Here is a 17,084-nt window from a genome sequence, read left to right as displayed (position 1 = left end):
CGGATGCCCTTAGTTAAGTTGCTGCGATCTGTCCATCTGGTCATGGAGGCCATTACTTGGAAAGGAAGGTGTCTGCTGATATAATGATGGTGAGCAATCACATCCTTGTACAGTTACTGCAGACAGAGCTCTCATGAGAAGTTTTGTCCCAAGCACCTGTTGATGCAGGCTACCATCAATCCCAGGGAGTATGCTTTGAAGACTGGACAGAGTGTGTTGATTATTTTGTCCACACAATCTTGTGGAAGGTGCACAAGTCTCAGACTAGTGTATATTAGTGATCCTAGGTGTGGGAGTTTCTAAGTCGGGCATAGATGACTTTTCTGAATGTTGATAGTCCCTCAGAGAATCCAAGGTTGTTTGAGTATCCTGAAAGCCCTGATTGTAGGATGGTGAATGTAGTAGCAGGTCATTGAGGTGAAGGTAAATATGAACACCGATCAGGCAGAAATGAGCAGTATGGACAAGTACAGCCCTAAATAATGTTTGTATGATCTCAGTAAGATTCCCTAACATTGCTACCACACACAACCTAATTTCCTGGGAGCACTGTTCCCCTAAGGCGTGTGCACGTGCTCACAAGTTTTCTGATGTCTGCTTAGTTAATTTTAGATCCCACTCAGGTCGAATTAGGAAGGCCCCACTCTGAATGAATGTGCACACAGTGCCTTGATTCTGCTGCCCAGAACAAAATTCATTCCGCAAAGAGATGAAAAAAATTAGAGCGACCACTGCCTGGGAGGTTTACTATTGGCATATAGATATTAGAAATCATACACATTCCTGAGAGATTCCTATTGGGATATGAAATGGCTCACATATTTCTAAAATATTCATCTCCACAAACACAAAATATTTGTGTAAATATAAAACGAAATATATAAATATATCTTCTAATAGGACACTGAAGGGAATTCCAAAGGTGAAGAGAGGCAAACAAAAATGCTCTTTTGAGTGCCATCAGTATTAGTGCTTACTGCATAGTGGACAACCCAAGAGGCTGCCCAGAGTAAATTGACTCAAGATATTATTATTTATACTTATACCCCACTTTTCAGCCAAAATTGCACACCCCCACAAGCTAACAACAATTAAAATGCTACAGATACATGGCCGGGGGTGGGGGGGTGGGGCATGGAGAGGTAGAGCAGGAAAGATGTTTGCAGCTCAGAGATCTAGCTTCAGAATTTATTTATTGTTGTTTTGGCCAAAGGAGCCCATCCTGATTATTTATTTATTTAACATATTTTTATGCCGCCCAAAACTTGCATCTCTGGACAGTTTACAACACAAAACAACAGAAAAGTTAAAACATTATTTAAAAAAAATAAATGACAACAAAAATTAAAACACTGGTTAAAATAAATGACAGCAAAAAGTTAAAATATTACAATTTAAAATTTTAAAACAATGTTAAAACTATTAAAACAGTATTCAATTAAAAGTCTGGGTGAACAGATGTGTCTTTAAAGATTTTTTTAAAATTGTCAGAGATGGGGAGGCTCTTATTTCAGCAGGGAGTGTGTTCCAAAGCTTTGGGGCAGCAGCTGAGAAGGCCTGTCCCTGAGTAGCCACCATACGAGCCAGTGGCAACTGCAGACGGTACTCTTCTGATTATCTCAATAGGCAGTGGGGTTCATGAGGAAGAAGACGTTCTCTTAAATACCCAGGGCCTAAGCCATTTAGGGCTTTATAGGTTATAACCAGCGCCTTGTATTTTGCCCGGAAACTTATCGGCAGCCTGTGTAGATCTTTCAATATGGGAATAATATGGTCTCTTCAAGATGACCTAGAGAACAACCTGGCTGCCGCATTCTGAACCAGCTGTAGTTTCCGGATTACACACAAAGCCAGCCCCACATACAGCGCATTGCAGTAATCCAGCCTGAAGGTTACCAGCATATGTACCACTGTTTTGAGGTAGTTTGTCTCAAGAAATGGATGCAGCTGGTGTATCGGCTGAAGCTGATAGAAGGCACCTCTGGCCACTGCCTAAAACTGGGATACCAGGGAGAGGCTTGGATCCAGAAGCACCCCCAGACTGCGTACCTGTTCCTTCTATGGAAGTGTGACCCCATCCAGAACAGGCAGATCAAACTCATCTCCCGGGTTTCGACCCCGCACAATGAGTACCTTTGTCTTATCTGGATTCAGATAATTAGATTATACCATCTATATGCCAACTGGCCTGTCTGAAAGGTGTAACTTAATACTTTCCCCATCAAGTTTCACAAGCTTGATAATTAGAAGCATTGAAAGACCCCTTTCTTACTTCATCCAAGTAGGTCCATTTTTTTTAATTGTATGTCAAAACATACCTCTCATTTTTAATACTAATTCCCCAAAGTGAAGAATAGCCACCAGTTATAACAAGTATGGGCACCAAAAGTTTTTATGTTAAAACTTTTACAGTTTAGTTACTTGCATTGCCATATGCTTCCACATTTTATTAAATCCACCCTGCACCAGTCAACACATTTCTAGCCCAATATCAAATGGGTTGATTATTTTTAGCTTCCAATCTGGTAGTTAATCTATAAAAAAACAGTATAAATATAATTGGCACATTGCCCTCTCTTATCACTCCAGAAGCAATCCTGCAATTGGTCATTGCTTTCTCTCTGGTCAACACACCCAAACCAAAAAAGATCTGTCTGCAGAGTGATTTCTAAGTACATCTGGCTGTGTTCCTTCCCACTGTATTAAATATATTATGGAAAAGGCTATATTTACTTGACACTGGTGATGACAGTTGTGGATCACAGGTATCCGCCACCAATATTTCTTCCCTGGAACAGACATGCTTTTGAGTGGATGACAGTGTAACTTTCCCAAGCTCTAGAAAGAAAAGATAAAGCCAGAATCAGGTACAGCATCTCTTTATGATTATATTTAAATGCAGTTTATAACCTTGGATTTGCATTTTTAAAATATCTGATGTTCTGATCCTACGGAATATACTTGTCCCATGTGCACAGGGATTCTCACTTGCTTCAGTGGAGATTAGTGATTCCTTGTGCATATATTTAGCAGGGGGAGAGTAACTGGCCCTATCCCGCCCCAGCACAGTACCTCCAGTGACTGTTGCTGGTGTCTATCTGATGTTTCTTTTTAGATTGTGAGCCCTTTGGGGACAGGGACCCATCTCATTTATTTATTATATCTCTGTGTAAACCGCCCTGAGCCATTTTTTGGATGGGCGGTATAGAAGTCGAATTAATAATAATAATAATAATAATAATAATAATAATAATAATAATAAGTAGCCAAAAATTGGTGGGACCATAAAATTGAAAAAGTGGTAGAAAATTAAGATGCAAAAATATTAAGGGACTTCCGATTACAAACAGACTAACATCTGCCACACAATACACCAGATGTAGTCGAGAAGAAAGAAAAACAAGTGAAAATAATTGACATAGCAATAGCAGGGGATAGCAGAATAGAAGAAAAAGAAATAGAAAAAATCACAAAATACAAAGATCTACAAATTAAAATTGAAAGACTGTGGCAGAAAAAGACCAAAGTAGTCCCAGTGGTAATTGGTGCCCTAGATGCAATTCCAGAACAACTTGAAGAGCACCTCAACACCATAGGGGCCACAGAAATCATCACCGGCCAATTACAAAAAGCAACTTTACTGGGAACAGCCTATTTTCTGCGATGATATCTATAATAACAGCAGCAACATCGACAATAAAATTCTGGCATCCCAGGTCCTTGGGAAGGACTCGATGCCTGGATAAAACAAACCAGTCAATAACACCTGTCTGACTGTGTAAACAAGAAATAATATGAGAACCATAGTGGCAGAGCACAAGCAAGATAGCCCCTGATTCAAATCTTACATCAAGTCACCAGCTCACTGGGCAACCTTAGGCAAGCCATTATTCTCCCTGTGACATGGGAAGAGTATTACTTGCCCATCTTACAGGGCTATTGGGATAACTAGGAACATTTATGAGGCACTTTGAACACTTGCAGATGCCCCACAGCAGTGGAACTCTTGTTCCCTTAAAGAGGGAAAGTCTGACTCAGGACTGGGTTTAAGTTATCAGGCATAAGCAGGTAGAATTAATTTTAATGTTTCCATAATTAATTAAACAAAAACAAACAAACAAACAAACATATATCAAATACCCCAAACTCATGTCTCTGGGTATATGATATTGGGCTTTAAAATTGTTGTGTGCCTAAACATTAGGAATGGTTTCGGCTAGAAACAAACAATATCACATCAAGCAGAAGCATTTAAATACAACCAGTATGTATATGTGGAACAGCTTGAAAAACTAGAGCACACTCCATGGATTTAGGTCAGGGATATTCACTAAAATCCTGAGGAAAGATGACAGCATAATGAAGATTGCTGGTCTTGAAATAACCATGTATGGGGCTTCATTATATAATGAAGTCCTTACACACTGTTATTAGATCTGGTTCAGGATAAAACATGTAGTACAGCGCTTCAGTCACTCAACAATAACTATACAAGATAAAGTTATACAAGATATACAATAACAGAGTTTACAAGATATAGATTTTTAAACAAGCATGCAAGGTTTCTCTTTAAAAACAGTTTAGCACTTTGAGCAAATTGCAGCGATACTTGCTGGGTTTTAAGAGATGAATATATCAAAAACGTCTCAGAGGTATCTCAAACCAACATTTATTGGCCAACATCCTGCACACAGCAACCTCAGTGACATCGAGCCGCCAGGGCTGCTGCATATGTAAACAGCCATGCAAAACTCCTTAAAACAGTGGGCAGGCACTTGTTTTGCACAGCTTGCTTGTATTAGAAGCAGCCTGCTTCTGCAACAGCCCCAGCTGGGCTGCCTTTTATTTGCGCAGCAGCCCCAGTGACTTGCTAACTCCGAGGTTGCAGTGTTTAGAAAGCTGACCCCTGACTTTTAAAATGTGCCAAACTGGTTCAGCTATATTAATAAATTTAACCTGTCTCATATCTATATACACAAAGGCAACAGAAATACATAGTGGAATGAAAAGTTAGAAAGACAGGACATGATCCATCCCCCAAAGATGCAACTGACTCCATGGAAGCACAGGGCTCAATAGAGTGCTCTTCCTTTCCCCTGCTAGCCCTTGAACAGACGCGAGTGCACCACAGTGTATCTACTAGTGAGGCCCATGCACACCATCCATGCTGTACTCTATACTCTCCCCCCTCATTTCCTATTTTGGCTAGGTTTGTTGTGTGTTCCAAGGATGAGTAAGGGGTGGAGGGGACTTACAGCTACACATAGGAGACGTGCACAGATGCTCCTGGCAGTAGGGTGGCAGGAGAGAGGAACAAGACCTATCATTATTAAGCCCTATAATTATTTCCTCTTGTGCATGCAGCTAATGCTTAAAGAGTGCCGTCTTCTGCATGATCCCTACCAGATGTTAAGGTCATCGGAGGAAGTCCATCTCCAGTTACCACCGGTATGTCTGGTGGCAAAGGCGGGCCTTCTTTATAGCTGCTCCTGGGCTGTGGAATGTACTCCCGGCAGAAATCCATAGCCTGAGTTCATTGTTGGCCTTCAGGAGAGCTCTTAAAACCTATCTGATTGGTTTGGCCTTCCAGGGTTTTTAAACTATTTTAAATGTTCTAATTGTTAATGGTTTTAAACTGTTTTAAAATTGTTTTGTAATGATTGTTTTTAAAGGACTAATTTGCAGGTTTTATTTTTGCTGCTGTGCACCACCCAGTGCTGTTTGGATGGGGTGGTATATAAATGAAATGAAATAAATTTTCTATTGTGCACCTTTAGGAGGGTAGAATGTTCCCGTAGTTCCTTCTCCAAAATTTTATCCAATTTTTATTGAAATTTGACAGCATTCTCTGTGTAACCTTTTAAGCTAGAATTTGCAAAAGTTTTGTTAATTGCAATATTTTCATTAATTGGTACAAAGCATGTTATGTTTGCGATAGCTTTGTTTTAAATGCAGTGGATTGCATCCTAAGGTTTCCTTACACTGAAAGGAGGACTCCTTTTTCATAAAGAAATATTCAATATTTGTGGATTGAGATCAGAAGTAGCAGCAGCCACCATACCTGCACTATACACATGCAAAGTAAACCACCCAGAGATGTGCGTTTTGGGTGGTATAAAAATATGCTTGCTAGCTAGCTAGCTAGCTAAATAAATAAATAGCCAAAGAGGTGAAAGAAAGACTTTTGCATATCCCTGCTGGAATAAGAGTGGCCTTTAGGAAGGCCTTAAAAGCATACCTGTTTAAGCAGCCATTTGATTGATGTTTTAACAATTAAAACACTTAAAAACAGTTATTTGTAAACTGTCATGAGAGTCTGGCAGTATAGAAATGTAATTAATACAACAAACAAACCAAAACAAAACATCAGTTTAGAGACTAGATGTCAAATTTAAGTTTCCTTTACATATGAGGATATGCATAAGACAGGATTTAAATCCTTCAATTGTCCACTAGGTGGAGGTATGAGAATATTCAAACATGAATGCACAGATAGGTACAATAATTCAGAAACTTGTTTCTTAATTAATTAATTTTTAAAAGAAAAGTAGGTTTTCATACAGTATATGGGTACACATTGGTAACCAAGAGGCATCCACTTATCAGAATGTATATATACATTATCTATATAATGTATACTGTATCTCTTTAAAGTATGGATATTGAAAGTGGACTATTGCCTAGTGCTGATGCTGAAGTTTAAAATAAAATATTATGTTAGTTTAAACAGGCCAAATTAAAATACCAAAAAAGTTACTAATTCCTGTCTTTGAAATTGTAATTAGCAGTATTCCTCATCATTTCAAAAAGAAAGATTTTCAAATAGCCTACCATTAGTTCTTCCCATCTGTTCCGAACTTGTACACCTTTGTTCCGTGTAACGGACATGTCTATTCTCTCGTTTTCGACGTATTCGATTAATAAGCGAAAATGGAAGCGGCTGAACTGGTGAATCTGGAATAAACGTTTCTGTATGTTGCTCTTGCTCTCTAAGAAAACAAAACAAAACTAATGTTAAGTTAAAGGAGGGTGAGATAGAAAATTTTCACACACACACACACAGACACACACACACCCTTCTGAACCCCGCCCCCTGTAGCAGTTTTATCCCATAGGTTTAACAAGATCCTGTATTCGAATAAATGTAGCCTCTCACAGTTCATTTGTTCATTCATTCCCTACATCTGCCAGGCCCTTTGTTCAGCAGTTCAGGTCATACTCATGGCCCCGCCACTGACTGAGATTCAGCTGGGGAGTAGAGACAGGGCCTTTTCAGTTTTGGCCCCTCAGTTTTGTAATGTCCTCCCAAAGGAGTTTTACCATGCAACCTCTCTCAGGATCTTCAAAAAGTACTTGAAGATCCATCTTTTTAGAGAGACATGTTAGTGGTTTTTTTAAAAAATCTATGGTCTTTATCTGGTAAGTTTTTAATTTTTTAAATGATTAATGTTTTAAACTTTTAAGGTTGGCTTTAATTGGGTCCTGTGTTTATCTAACTTTTACAATTTTAGTATGTTTATTTGTTTTATTGTCTTATTTATTATTTTATTATTCCTATAAGCTGCCCTGAACAGAGTGGGAGGGCTAGAAATATTTTTAAACAAATATATAAAACACTGAGACCCATCCCCCTTTCCAGCAGTTTTTATCACACAGTCTCAGTGGGATCCTGTATTCAAATAAATGTTGCACCTCATAGTGAAACAGGTTGCTTACCTGTAACTGATAATCTGATAGTGATCCATTGCCATTCATAAGGATTGGGTACTGCACCTGCGCAGGGACCTTGCAGAAGGATTAGCTAGCTCCTCACAGTGCCCTCTCTGACTTGCATGTGATGTGTGTTTCCGTTGGTATCGGCAGTCTGGGCGCCATTTTTCCTCTGTTCACTGATGACCGCCATGAAGCGACAATCAGTCACTGTGTTCCACTTTGAGATAGGTGCCATTCCTCCTTTCTTTCTGATCTTTTATTTAAAAAGTATAGATGGCTACTGCAGCGGGGTGGCAATGGAAGGGTCTTATGAATGGCAACGGATCACTACCAGATCATCAGTTACAGGTACGCAACCTGTTTATCTGGATTGTGATCCATTGCCCTTCATAAATCAGGGGATTTGGCGCGGGGTGTTATCAGTATGCTGATGACACCCAGATCTACTTCTCCATGTCAACTTCTTCAGGAGATGGCATAACTTCCCTAAATGCTTGCCTGAAAGCAGTAATGGGCTGGATGAGGGAGAATACACTGAGACTGAATCCAGATAAGACGGAGGTACTTATTGTGCGGGGTCAGAACTCCAGAGATGATTTTGATCTCCCTGTTATGGATAGGGTCACACTTCCCCAAAAGGAACAGGTTCACAGTCTGGGAATACTTCTAGATCCACACCTCTCCCTGGTATCTCAGGTTGAGGCAGTGGCCAAAGGGGCTTTCTATCAGCTTTGGCTGATACACCAGCTGCGTCTGTTTCTTGAGATGAACAACCTCAGAACAGTGGTACATATGTTGGTAGCCTCCAGACTGGACTTCTGCAATGCGCTCTATGTGGGGCTGCCTTTGTACGTAGTCTAGAAGCTTCATTTGGTACAGAATGCGGCGGCCAGGTTGGTCTCTGGGTCATCTCGGAGAGACCACATCACTCCTGTGTTGATAGAGTTACACTGGCTGCCAGTAGGTTTCTGGGCAAAATACAAAGTGCTGGTTATAACTTATAAAGCCTTAAATGGCTTAGGCCCTGGGTATCAAAGAGAACGTCTTGTCTTCTTCATTATGAGCCCCACCGCTCATTGAGGTCGTCTGGAGAGATCCATCTCCAGTTGCCACCAGCTCGGCTGGTGGCCACATGGGGACGGGCTTTCTCAGTTGCTGCCCCGAGACTGTGGAATGCGCTCCCTACTGAGATACCATTCTCCCCATCTCTGACAATTTTTAAAAAGCATTGAAAACCCACCTTTTCACCCAAGCTTTTTCAGTTTTTAAATTTTTTTTAAGGTTTTAATTTGTAGGTGATTTTAAATTGTGAAATTGTTTTAAGTTTTTGTATATATTTTAACTTGTTTTATGCTATTGTTAACCACCCAGAGATGAAAGTTTGGGGTGGTGTACAAATTAGATAGATAGATAGATAGATAGATAGATAGATAGATAGATAGATAGATAGATAGATGATTGGGTGACTAGCTAGCTTCTCCTTCAGGAGGTAGGTGCAGTAGATCCAGAAGCCTCTATTGCAGCATCCACTTCAAAACACTTCTCTCAAAATTAGCCTGCACTGCATTACAGAAATCTATAGCATAAAGTTGGATAAACAGTTGCTGACAAGACCATGTTGCAGCTGCACAAATGTCTTGTATCCTAATCCCTGATGGGTGCGCTGCCGAGGAGGCATAAGCCCTGATGGAATGGGCTTTGATAGTCCATGGTGGTTGAACATTCTTCAGTTGATAGTGAGCAGGATCAACTCCACCAGCCAGTGTGATAGTCGTTGAAGGGATATAGCCTGTCCTTTCATTATGCCTTTGTAGGCAACAAAGAGAATATTGGACTTTCTGAACCCTCTCGTCCCTTGCAGGTATTAGAGGAGATATCTCCGCATATTCAAGGAATGAAGAGATTTTTTCAGTGGTGTGGACAGACTGCAGAAAGAAGATTAGGAAGTATAACAGCTTGGTTCAAGTGGAAGTCCGTTACGATTTTAGGCCTAAAGTCAGGGTATGAGCTCATGACAACCGTATCAGGGTAAAACTGTGTATAGGGAGCAGTGTTCCCCCTAACAGGGATTCCCAGATGTTGTTGACTGCAACTCCCATAATCCCTAGCTAAAGGGCATTGCAGCTGGGGATGCTTGGAGTTGTAGTCAACAACATCTGGGAATCCCTGTTAGAGGCAACACTGATAGGGAGTATCAGTTCTCAGCGCTGTCAATTCACTAACCCTTTTTGCGGTCATAATTGCAATTAAGAATGCAGTCTTCAGTGTCAGATATTTGAGAGTAGAGTCCCTTAATGGCTCAAAGGAGGCTTCAGTCAGAGTTGAGAGTACCTTTGTTCAACAGGCCACCTTACGGGGGAGTAGAGATTATTGATCCCCCTTAAAAAGTGTTCACAGTCAGGGTGCAAAAATGCTATGGAGCCATCCCTTGTGCTTTGGCCACCAGATGCACCTTTAAGGACACATTAGCCAAACCGGATGCCTTTAAAGATGAGCCCCTGGTGGCGCAGTGGTAAAACTGCTGCCCTGTAACTAGAAGGTTACAAGTTCGATCCTGACCAGGGGTTCAAGGTTGACTCAGCCTTCCATCCTTCCGAGGTCGGTAAAATGAGCACCCAGAATGTTGGGGGCAATATGCTAAATCATTGTAAACCGCTTAGAGAGCTCCAGCTATAGAGCGGTATATAAATGTTATTGCTATTGCTATTGCTATATATAGCAGCACTTGATTTAAAGCTGCCCGCTTCGGTAAGAAGCCACATGCTTTGGCATAAACCTGAAAATGTTTCCACTTTCTGTTATAGTTCTTACATATGCAAGGCTTCCTATTGTTGAGCATTTTCTTTCTTAGTAGCCGACTCTCCAGGCTGTCAGCCTGAGGATCCGTGGGTCAGGATGGAGATCCGCTCCCTTGTCTCTTGACAGTAGGTCTGGGTGCTGGGGGACACGATAAAAAAGTCCGTTGGGATAATCTGAGTAGTAGCAAACCATGGCTGGTGTGGCCACCATGGTGTGACTAGGATTGCTGTCGCTCTGTCCGGTATCAGATGCGCCAGTACCCTGCTGATCAATGGTTGCGGTGGGTACATGTACAGGAGGCCTTTCCCCCAATGGTGTTGAAAAACATCCCCCAGAGAGGCTTTCCCTAGCCCTGCCCATGAGCAATAGCAAGGGCATTTCCTGTTTTTTGCTGTTGCGAACATATCTACGTCCCCACATGTGCCCCCACATCTGAACATTGGAGTCAGGTACCGATGGTTGACTTCCCATTCATGATGATAATTCAGGAGGCTCTTGCAACTGAGACAATCTGTTTGCACATTGCCCACTCCCCTTATTGTATGAACAAGGGGTATATCTTGTGCAGTAAGCACCAGTTCCATATCTGCATGCTTAGCGCGCACAATGATCGGGACACAGTTCCACCCTGCTTGTTGACATACACCATGGCAGGCGCATTGTTGAGCTGAAATGGCACAACTCTGCCCTGCAGAAGAGGTTGGAAAGCCTTCAGAGCCAGGAACACTGCCAGCAGCTCCAGGAAACTGATACGCAACGTCTGCTGATGGTGGGTCCACACTCTCTGGACTTGATGCCCCCCCCCCGAAGTGGGCATCCCAGCCTGTTAAGGAGTCATCTGTAGTTACCCACTTAGTGGGCTCCAGAGGTTGGAAGGGTACCCCTCCCAACAGATTCCTCTCTAGCAACCACCAGTGGAGAGAGTGGAGCGCAGGTTTGGGAATGATCAGTAGCATATTTTGGCTGTCCAAATTGGGACGAAAAGTCCCGAAGTACCACATCTGAAGTTCGCGCATCCTCAGTCATGCATAGGTGATAGTTGTATTGCAGGACACCATCAAGCTCATCAGGGTTGAATATGATATGCTCTCTGAACCAGGTTGGCCAAAAACTGAGTAATCAGGGCACTGATATGCAGATACCTTTCTATTGGCAAGAATGCCCATTTGGTTTGGACATCCAACACTGCTCCAATGTAGGCAATCTGCTTTCTGGGTTGCAGATGAGATTTCTCTACGTTGACCTGCACACCGAGTTCCCTCAGGAGATCCAACACATAATGGACTTGTGAAAGTAACTCTTCTCTGATTTGTCCTGCAAGGAGCCAATCACCCAGTTATGAGAAGCCCACGAGGCACTGAGTCTGAAGATGAGCGACAATTGCTGCCATACATTTTGTGAAGACTTTTGGGGCTGTAGCCAGGCCAATGGGGAGCACTTTGCATTGGAATATCCGGTCTCCGACTGTGAGCCGCTGGTACTTCCAGTGGTTTTTCTGGATCCCTATAAGGAAGTACACATCTCTTAAATCTAATGTTGCCGACCATTCTCCCTGGTTAGGAGGGGCAGTATGCTCTGGAATGTCATCATCCTGAATTTATGTACATCTATAAAAAGATTCAGGTTTCTCAGATCTATAATTGCCCTTATTCCGCTGTCCTTCTTCGGGATTTGGAAATAACGGGAATAAAAGCCCTGCATTCTCTGTGCCCACTGCACCGGAGCAATAGCTCCTTTTTTCAACAGAACCTGTACTTCCTCCTGCAAAACAGGAGTTGCTGGGGTAAAATGCTGGGTATTTTCATGCCTGAAAATGGAGGCATAACTTTGAATTCTATGGAATAACCAGTGGATTCTATCTGGAGTACCCACCGGTTCGATGTCATGTTGTGCCATGCTTGGGCATGGCTTGCCAGTTTGGTGATATTGGCACCTTTGGAATGTAGAAATGTAGACGTTCTGATTGGTTCTGCTGCTGATACTTTCACAGTGGATGCAGCACACAATCAAAGAGACTGCTTGGAAGATTATTTCAGGGATTCATCCCTTGGTTTATCTGTTTCTGTACAAACCCCCTCAATCTTTGGTAAGGCTGTGCATTGATGCCTGAAATCCTGTTTGTCTTGATGCTTGTAAGTACCATGTTGGCGGCCGAATGATCTATTCCATGACGTCGAGCAAGTGGATGTAGAGGTAGTGATGAAAGTTTTGGCAGTATATTTAGACTTCTTTAATCGTCGAATCATTATTTTAGCTAAACTGGCCTTTTCCATCAAACCCCAGGGATTCTATACACTCTTTCATTTCCTGCTGCAAAGTGGTCGACTGCAACCAAGCACGTCGCCAAATAGCAACTGCCGTAGCCATTGCTCAAGATTCTGTCTCTGCTAAGTGTTTATATGTGCTCAGGTGCTGTCTAGTGAGAGCTGTCAACTTAACATAAGTGTCCTAAAAGTTACTAAGAAATTGTTCAGGTGCTGTATCAGCTTAGAAGAGATTTGTTGAAGAGTATCCCATAACAAGTGATTGTATTTTGCTTTACAAGCAGCATAGTTTGCGATCCTGATTGCTAAACCGGCCATGGAATATATCTTTCTACCCAGCACATCCAATTTTCTTCCTTCCTTCTCAGTTGGAGTCATATGTTTGTGACCCGACTTCAAAAATGATGCACAATCTATTACAAATGAGTTTGGTGATGGGTGCTTGAGTAGGTAGGAATTGTCCTCTTCCGGGATCCTCAGGCATTCAGAAGTTGGGGTGGATGTCTGGAGCACCTCCCATGCCGATTGAGCAGCGTAGGAGATGACCGGTAACATTGGAAGAGCCACAGGCTGAGAAGACTTTGCCGCAGCCATCATTGCTGTCCTTGACCTCTGTGTTTGGGAGCTTGATTTAGAGGCCCAAAGCCTCTGCCATCTCAGTCAGATGTATGTGTTAGGCCTTCATTTCTTCCCTGGGCAAAATAGAAGGCCTGGTTGGAACATCTGATGGGGTCAGAGGGGTCAAACGTTGTGGTCAATTCTTCCTCAGAGTCCATGGCTTTATTATTGTCCCCTGATGGTGGCACAATTGGGACCAAACTCTCCTTTGGCTATTTCTGGGGGGTCACCTTTAGACTTTGCAACCGCCTTCTTGGGTTTAGCTGGAGGTTCAGCCTGCTTGGATTTCGTCATTGTCACAGTAGGCAAAACATTCTGTGGTAGAACAGCCTATGGGAGTGCCAGCAGTTGAGCCTCTGGAGGTTGCTGTAGCACAGAAACCATTCGTGGCTGCAGGTTTGCCAACTGTTGGCCAGCAGAAGTAGTCTGTGCCACGTGAGGCGGGTGATGCACCTGCACATGCTGAGCAGCTCTCTGTGCTTTCCATAGTTGGAACTCGGCATAATCATCTGGTAGAGTCGCAGCTGACGCATGTCGAAATCCACATGTATGTGTCATTTCCCTCTGGCCTGATAGGCCTTGTTTATTAATGTACTGTAATGGCCACCTCCAGGTCAATGGGGCATAGGAGGTCGTCGATACTGACACTGGTAGAGTAGACACTAGCTCTACTCTTGATAGAGTAGACACTAGCTCTGCTCTTGATACTGCAGTCTGCTGGGAGGTGAAATGCACTGGTGACATCGATGGTGTTTTTGGTATTGGTGCAGGAACCTCTTCGACATCAGGCTCGATGTTGAAACCTCTACTGAGGAAACCATGAAACGTCGACCCCAACAGGGTGCTCGATGTCAACTCCAAAGTTGAGAGCAGTGTGCTTGCGGTATTGGGATCCAGAGATGGCTCTTCCCCCAATACGTGCTCAGTTTTGAAGAATGAGTGCCTTGGAATCAGGTTGCCGAGGCGTTTCTTCCCTCTGCGTCGAGGGGCATTGCAGTGGCATGTGCGCAGGCGAAAACTGTAAGGGTCAATGTGGAGGCACAGCCCGGAAAGGGAACCTCAAAACCATCGACACCGTTGCCATAGTCGCAACGGTGAGTCCTGGAACTGCAGGCTCTGGTGTCGGGTCCTCTATCACTATCAGAGAGGCTTGACAAGGGAATTACAGCCCTGAGGGGGATGGTGTTCTTTCCCTAGATACAAACTGCGTCTTCGATTTGTGCTTTTTCGGAGGCACTGTCGACTCCTCTTCAGCCGATCTTCTTTTCTTTTGTTCTTTATGCTTCTCTTCTCTGGATATATCCTCTGAGTGCTTAAAAAATGTTGAGTGCTTAAGAAACGGTGATTCCATCGTCATTGGGCACTCTGACATCAAGTGTGACATTGACCCCGACGGGTAGGTAGGTCTCAGTGTCGGTGGACAAAGTGCGTCCTCAAACAACGTGGCCCGTAGTCTGAGGGCTCAGTTTTTTTAAAGTTTGTTTTTAAAAGGAGCAACAGATTTTGCAAGCCAAAGGGACATGTTGCTCACCCGAACATATTAAGCAAGAATCATGGCCGTCTGTAGATGGTAAGGTCACTCTACACTGGATACAGTGCTTAAAAGTTTTCTTCTTTTCCATAGCTGACATCTATTAGACAAAGAGTAATCAAGGCCACTCCGAAGTCCATTCTCACACCAAAAACAAAGTCCAAATAGAGTAGTCAGAATGCAGTCCAAAGTCCAATAACCAAATAACAAATCTTTTCTCTTCACTTTTTTCAATAGTTCCAAACTGACTCCGAGGAACTCCGTAATGATGTTCTGATGCCTTGGCGGTCAGAAAGGAAGTGAGGAAAATGGCACCCAGATTGCCAATACCAGCGGAAGCATACACCATGTGCAAGGCAGAAAGGCACCGCGAGAAGCTAGCTAATCCTTTCGCAAGGTCCCTGCGCAGGTGCAGAACCCAATCCTTATGAAGGGCAATGGATCACAATCCAGATCATTTGTTCACTTGTTCCCTTGGTGGGGAACGATGGGTATGGCAGGGTAGGATGTCAGGGAGCTAACAGAGAAGAGATTCTTTAGATTTGAGAAAGCTGCAAAGGAAGAACAAAAAGCACTGTGGAAAAATAAAAGTAAAGGAAAAAAGGGTGGGTGGGTTTACAGAGGTATCAGAGTGCATTAGGGGTGTAGCTGGGAAGGAATATGTTAGAGAAGTTGCCCGTGGAGCTAGAAGTGAGGAAAGATTGTGTCTTTCCTGAGTTTGGAAAGTGAGTTAAAGAGCAATTTTGAAGGATCTGGAACAGATGTGGAGGGGCTGAGGAAGCTGGGCAGAAGACCTTGATAAAAAGAAGCGTGGTGGGTTGGAAGGAACAAAGGCTGGCAGGCTGGGAGCCACAGCGGGTGGCTAGGATGTTGGCAGCAGAAATATATATATAGAAGAAGAAAACAGATTAGAGAGTAAACAGGACCATAAAGAAGTCACTGGGAACAACAACTTTATTTGGACATTATCGGGATTCCACTGATGCCTCCTCTTCCTTCTCTCCCAGGTGCTAGGATAGAAGGGGAAAGGAAGGATCACTCGTCATAGCTGGACTTTGGAACAGGTAGAATCATTGAGCCTCTCCTGCACTTTTTCTGCCAGCTTCCAAGTTCAGCAGCACAATATGAGAAACCTTCCTTTCTCCCCATTTGGGAAAAGGGAAAAGTTTCTCATAATGTTCTGCGATTTTGAGCTAGTTGATGGACAGCAGCACTTCTTAAGAAATCCCTACTCCAATCTGGGAGAGGGAAGAATGAGCTCTCTCAAATTTCACTAAGTGAGGGCCCTCACCTATTATGGAGGCTTCATCATCATAGCTGTTATCATCAATCACTTCCAGCATGAAGATATATTTATATCTATTAGCACACATAAAGAGAGAAAATAATATTTACTTTATCTTTTGCTGCATCTGCTGAAGTTGTTCAGAAATCATTTTATTTTCATCTTGTAAGTTGTTTCTTTCATTCACTAAAATATGTAAGAAAATGAAAATACATGGTAATTTTCAGTTGTATTTCATTTCTTCATCAGTCCTTTTAACAAGCTCATTAGATGAGACAATAACTATTAGAAACTTGCATGAACTTGTACTTCAATACCTTTAATTCAAAATAAAGTATTTTAGTCAGTCACTAAGAACCCTGTTTCATAAAGCAATTTGCTGCTTAATTATATCAAGCTGATTAATTGTGAAATCCAGTAACAAATTACTTACTAATTCATTTTTTGCATCACATGAAAATATTTCTTCATTGCAAAAATGATTTAGGGAAATTGACATGGGGGAAGGGGAGAATTGTGGCCAGGGTGATTGTCCTATGTAAATTTGACAAGGATTCAAGTCCCTATTCCTTGCCACTTCTTGACTAGTGGAACACAAGACAAAACACCTACTGCCAACTTTACTGCTGGGATACTCCATTCACAAGAATAAGTCCTTCAACTGGGTGCTCTTGCTTCACTAATCTCATTAAAATAGGGCAAGAAGGTAAAATAAATTCCTACTGCTAGATTTAGTACTCTTCCAACCTATGAGCAAGGTAGCAAAATCTAATCTGGAAAAACAGATCTAAGCAGAAAAATTAGAGTTTCAGTTAACCCAACAGAAAATATAGTCCAATCTGATTATCGACAGATTACCAAAGAGCTAAGTCAA

The 17,084-nt window shown here is 42.4% G+C and overlaps 1 protein-coding gene across 4 annotated transcripts in view; it reads right to left on the bottom strand.

The window, feature by feature from the left end:
• Positions 1-17,084, bottom strand: part of RBBP8 (RB binding protein 8, endonuclease) — a 77,134-nt gene that overhangs the window by 29,593 nt on the left and 30,457 nt on the right. For all 4 annotated transcript variants that reach the window (XM_053248437.1, XM_053248435.1, XM_053248436.1 and 1 more), the window contains exons 6-8: positions 16,321-16,396; positions 6,832-6,989; positions 2,734-2,838 (exon numbers count right to left, since the gene is read on the bottom strand). In XM_053248437.1, the coding sequence (XP_053104412.1) occupies positions 2,734-2,838; positions 6,832-6,989; positions 16,321-16,396 (339 nt within the window). The remainder of the gene's footprint in view (positions 1-2,733; positions 2,839-6,831; positions 6,990-16,320; positions 16,397-17,084) is intronic.

Source organism: Hemicordylus capensis, chromosome 4, assembly GCF_027244095.1.
Source record: "Hemicordylus capensis ecotype Gifberg chromosome 4, rHemCap1.1.pri, whole genome shotgun sequence".
Taxonomy (NCBI): domain Eukaryota; kingdom Metazoa; phylum Chordata; class Lepidosauria; order Squamata; family Cordylidae; genus Hemicordylus; species Hemicordylus capensis.
Note: the sequence above shows the minus strand (reverse complement) of the source record. Positions and strands in the feature narration are given on the sequence as shown.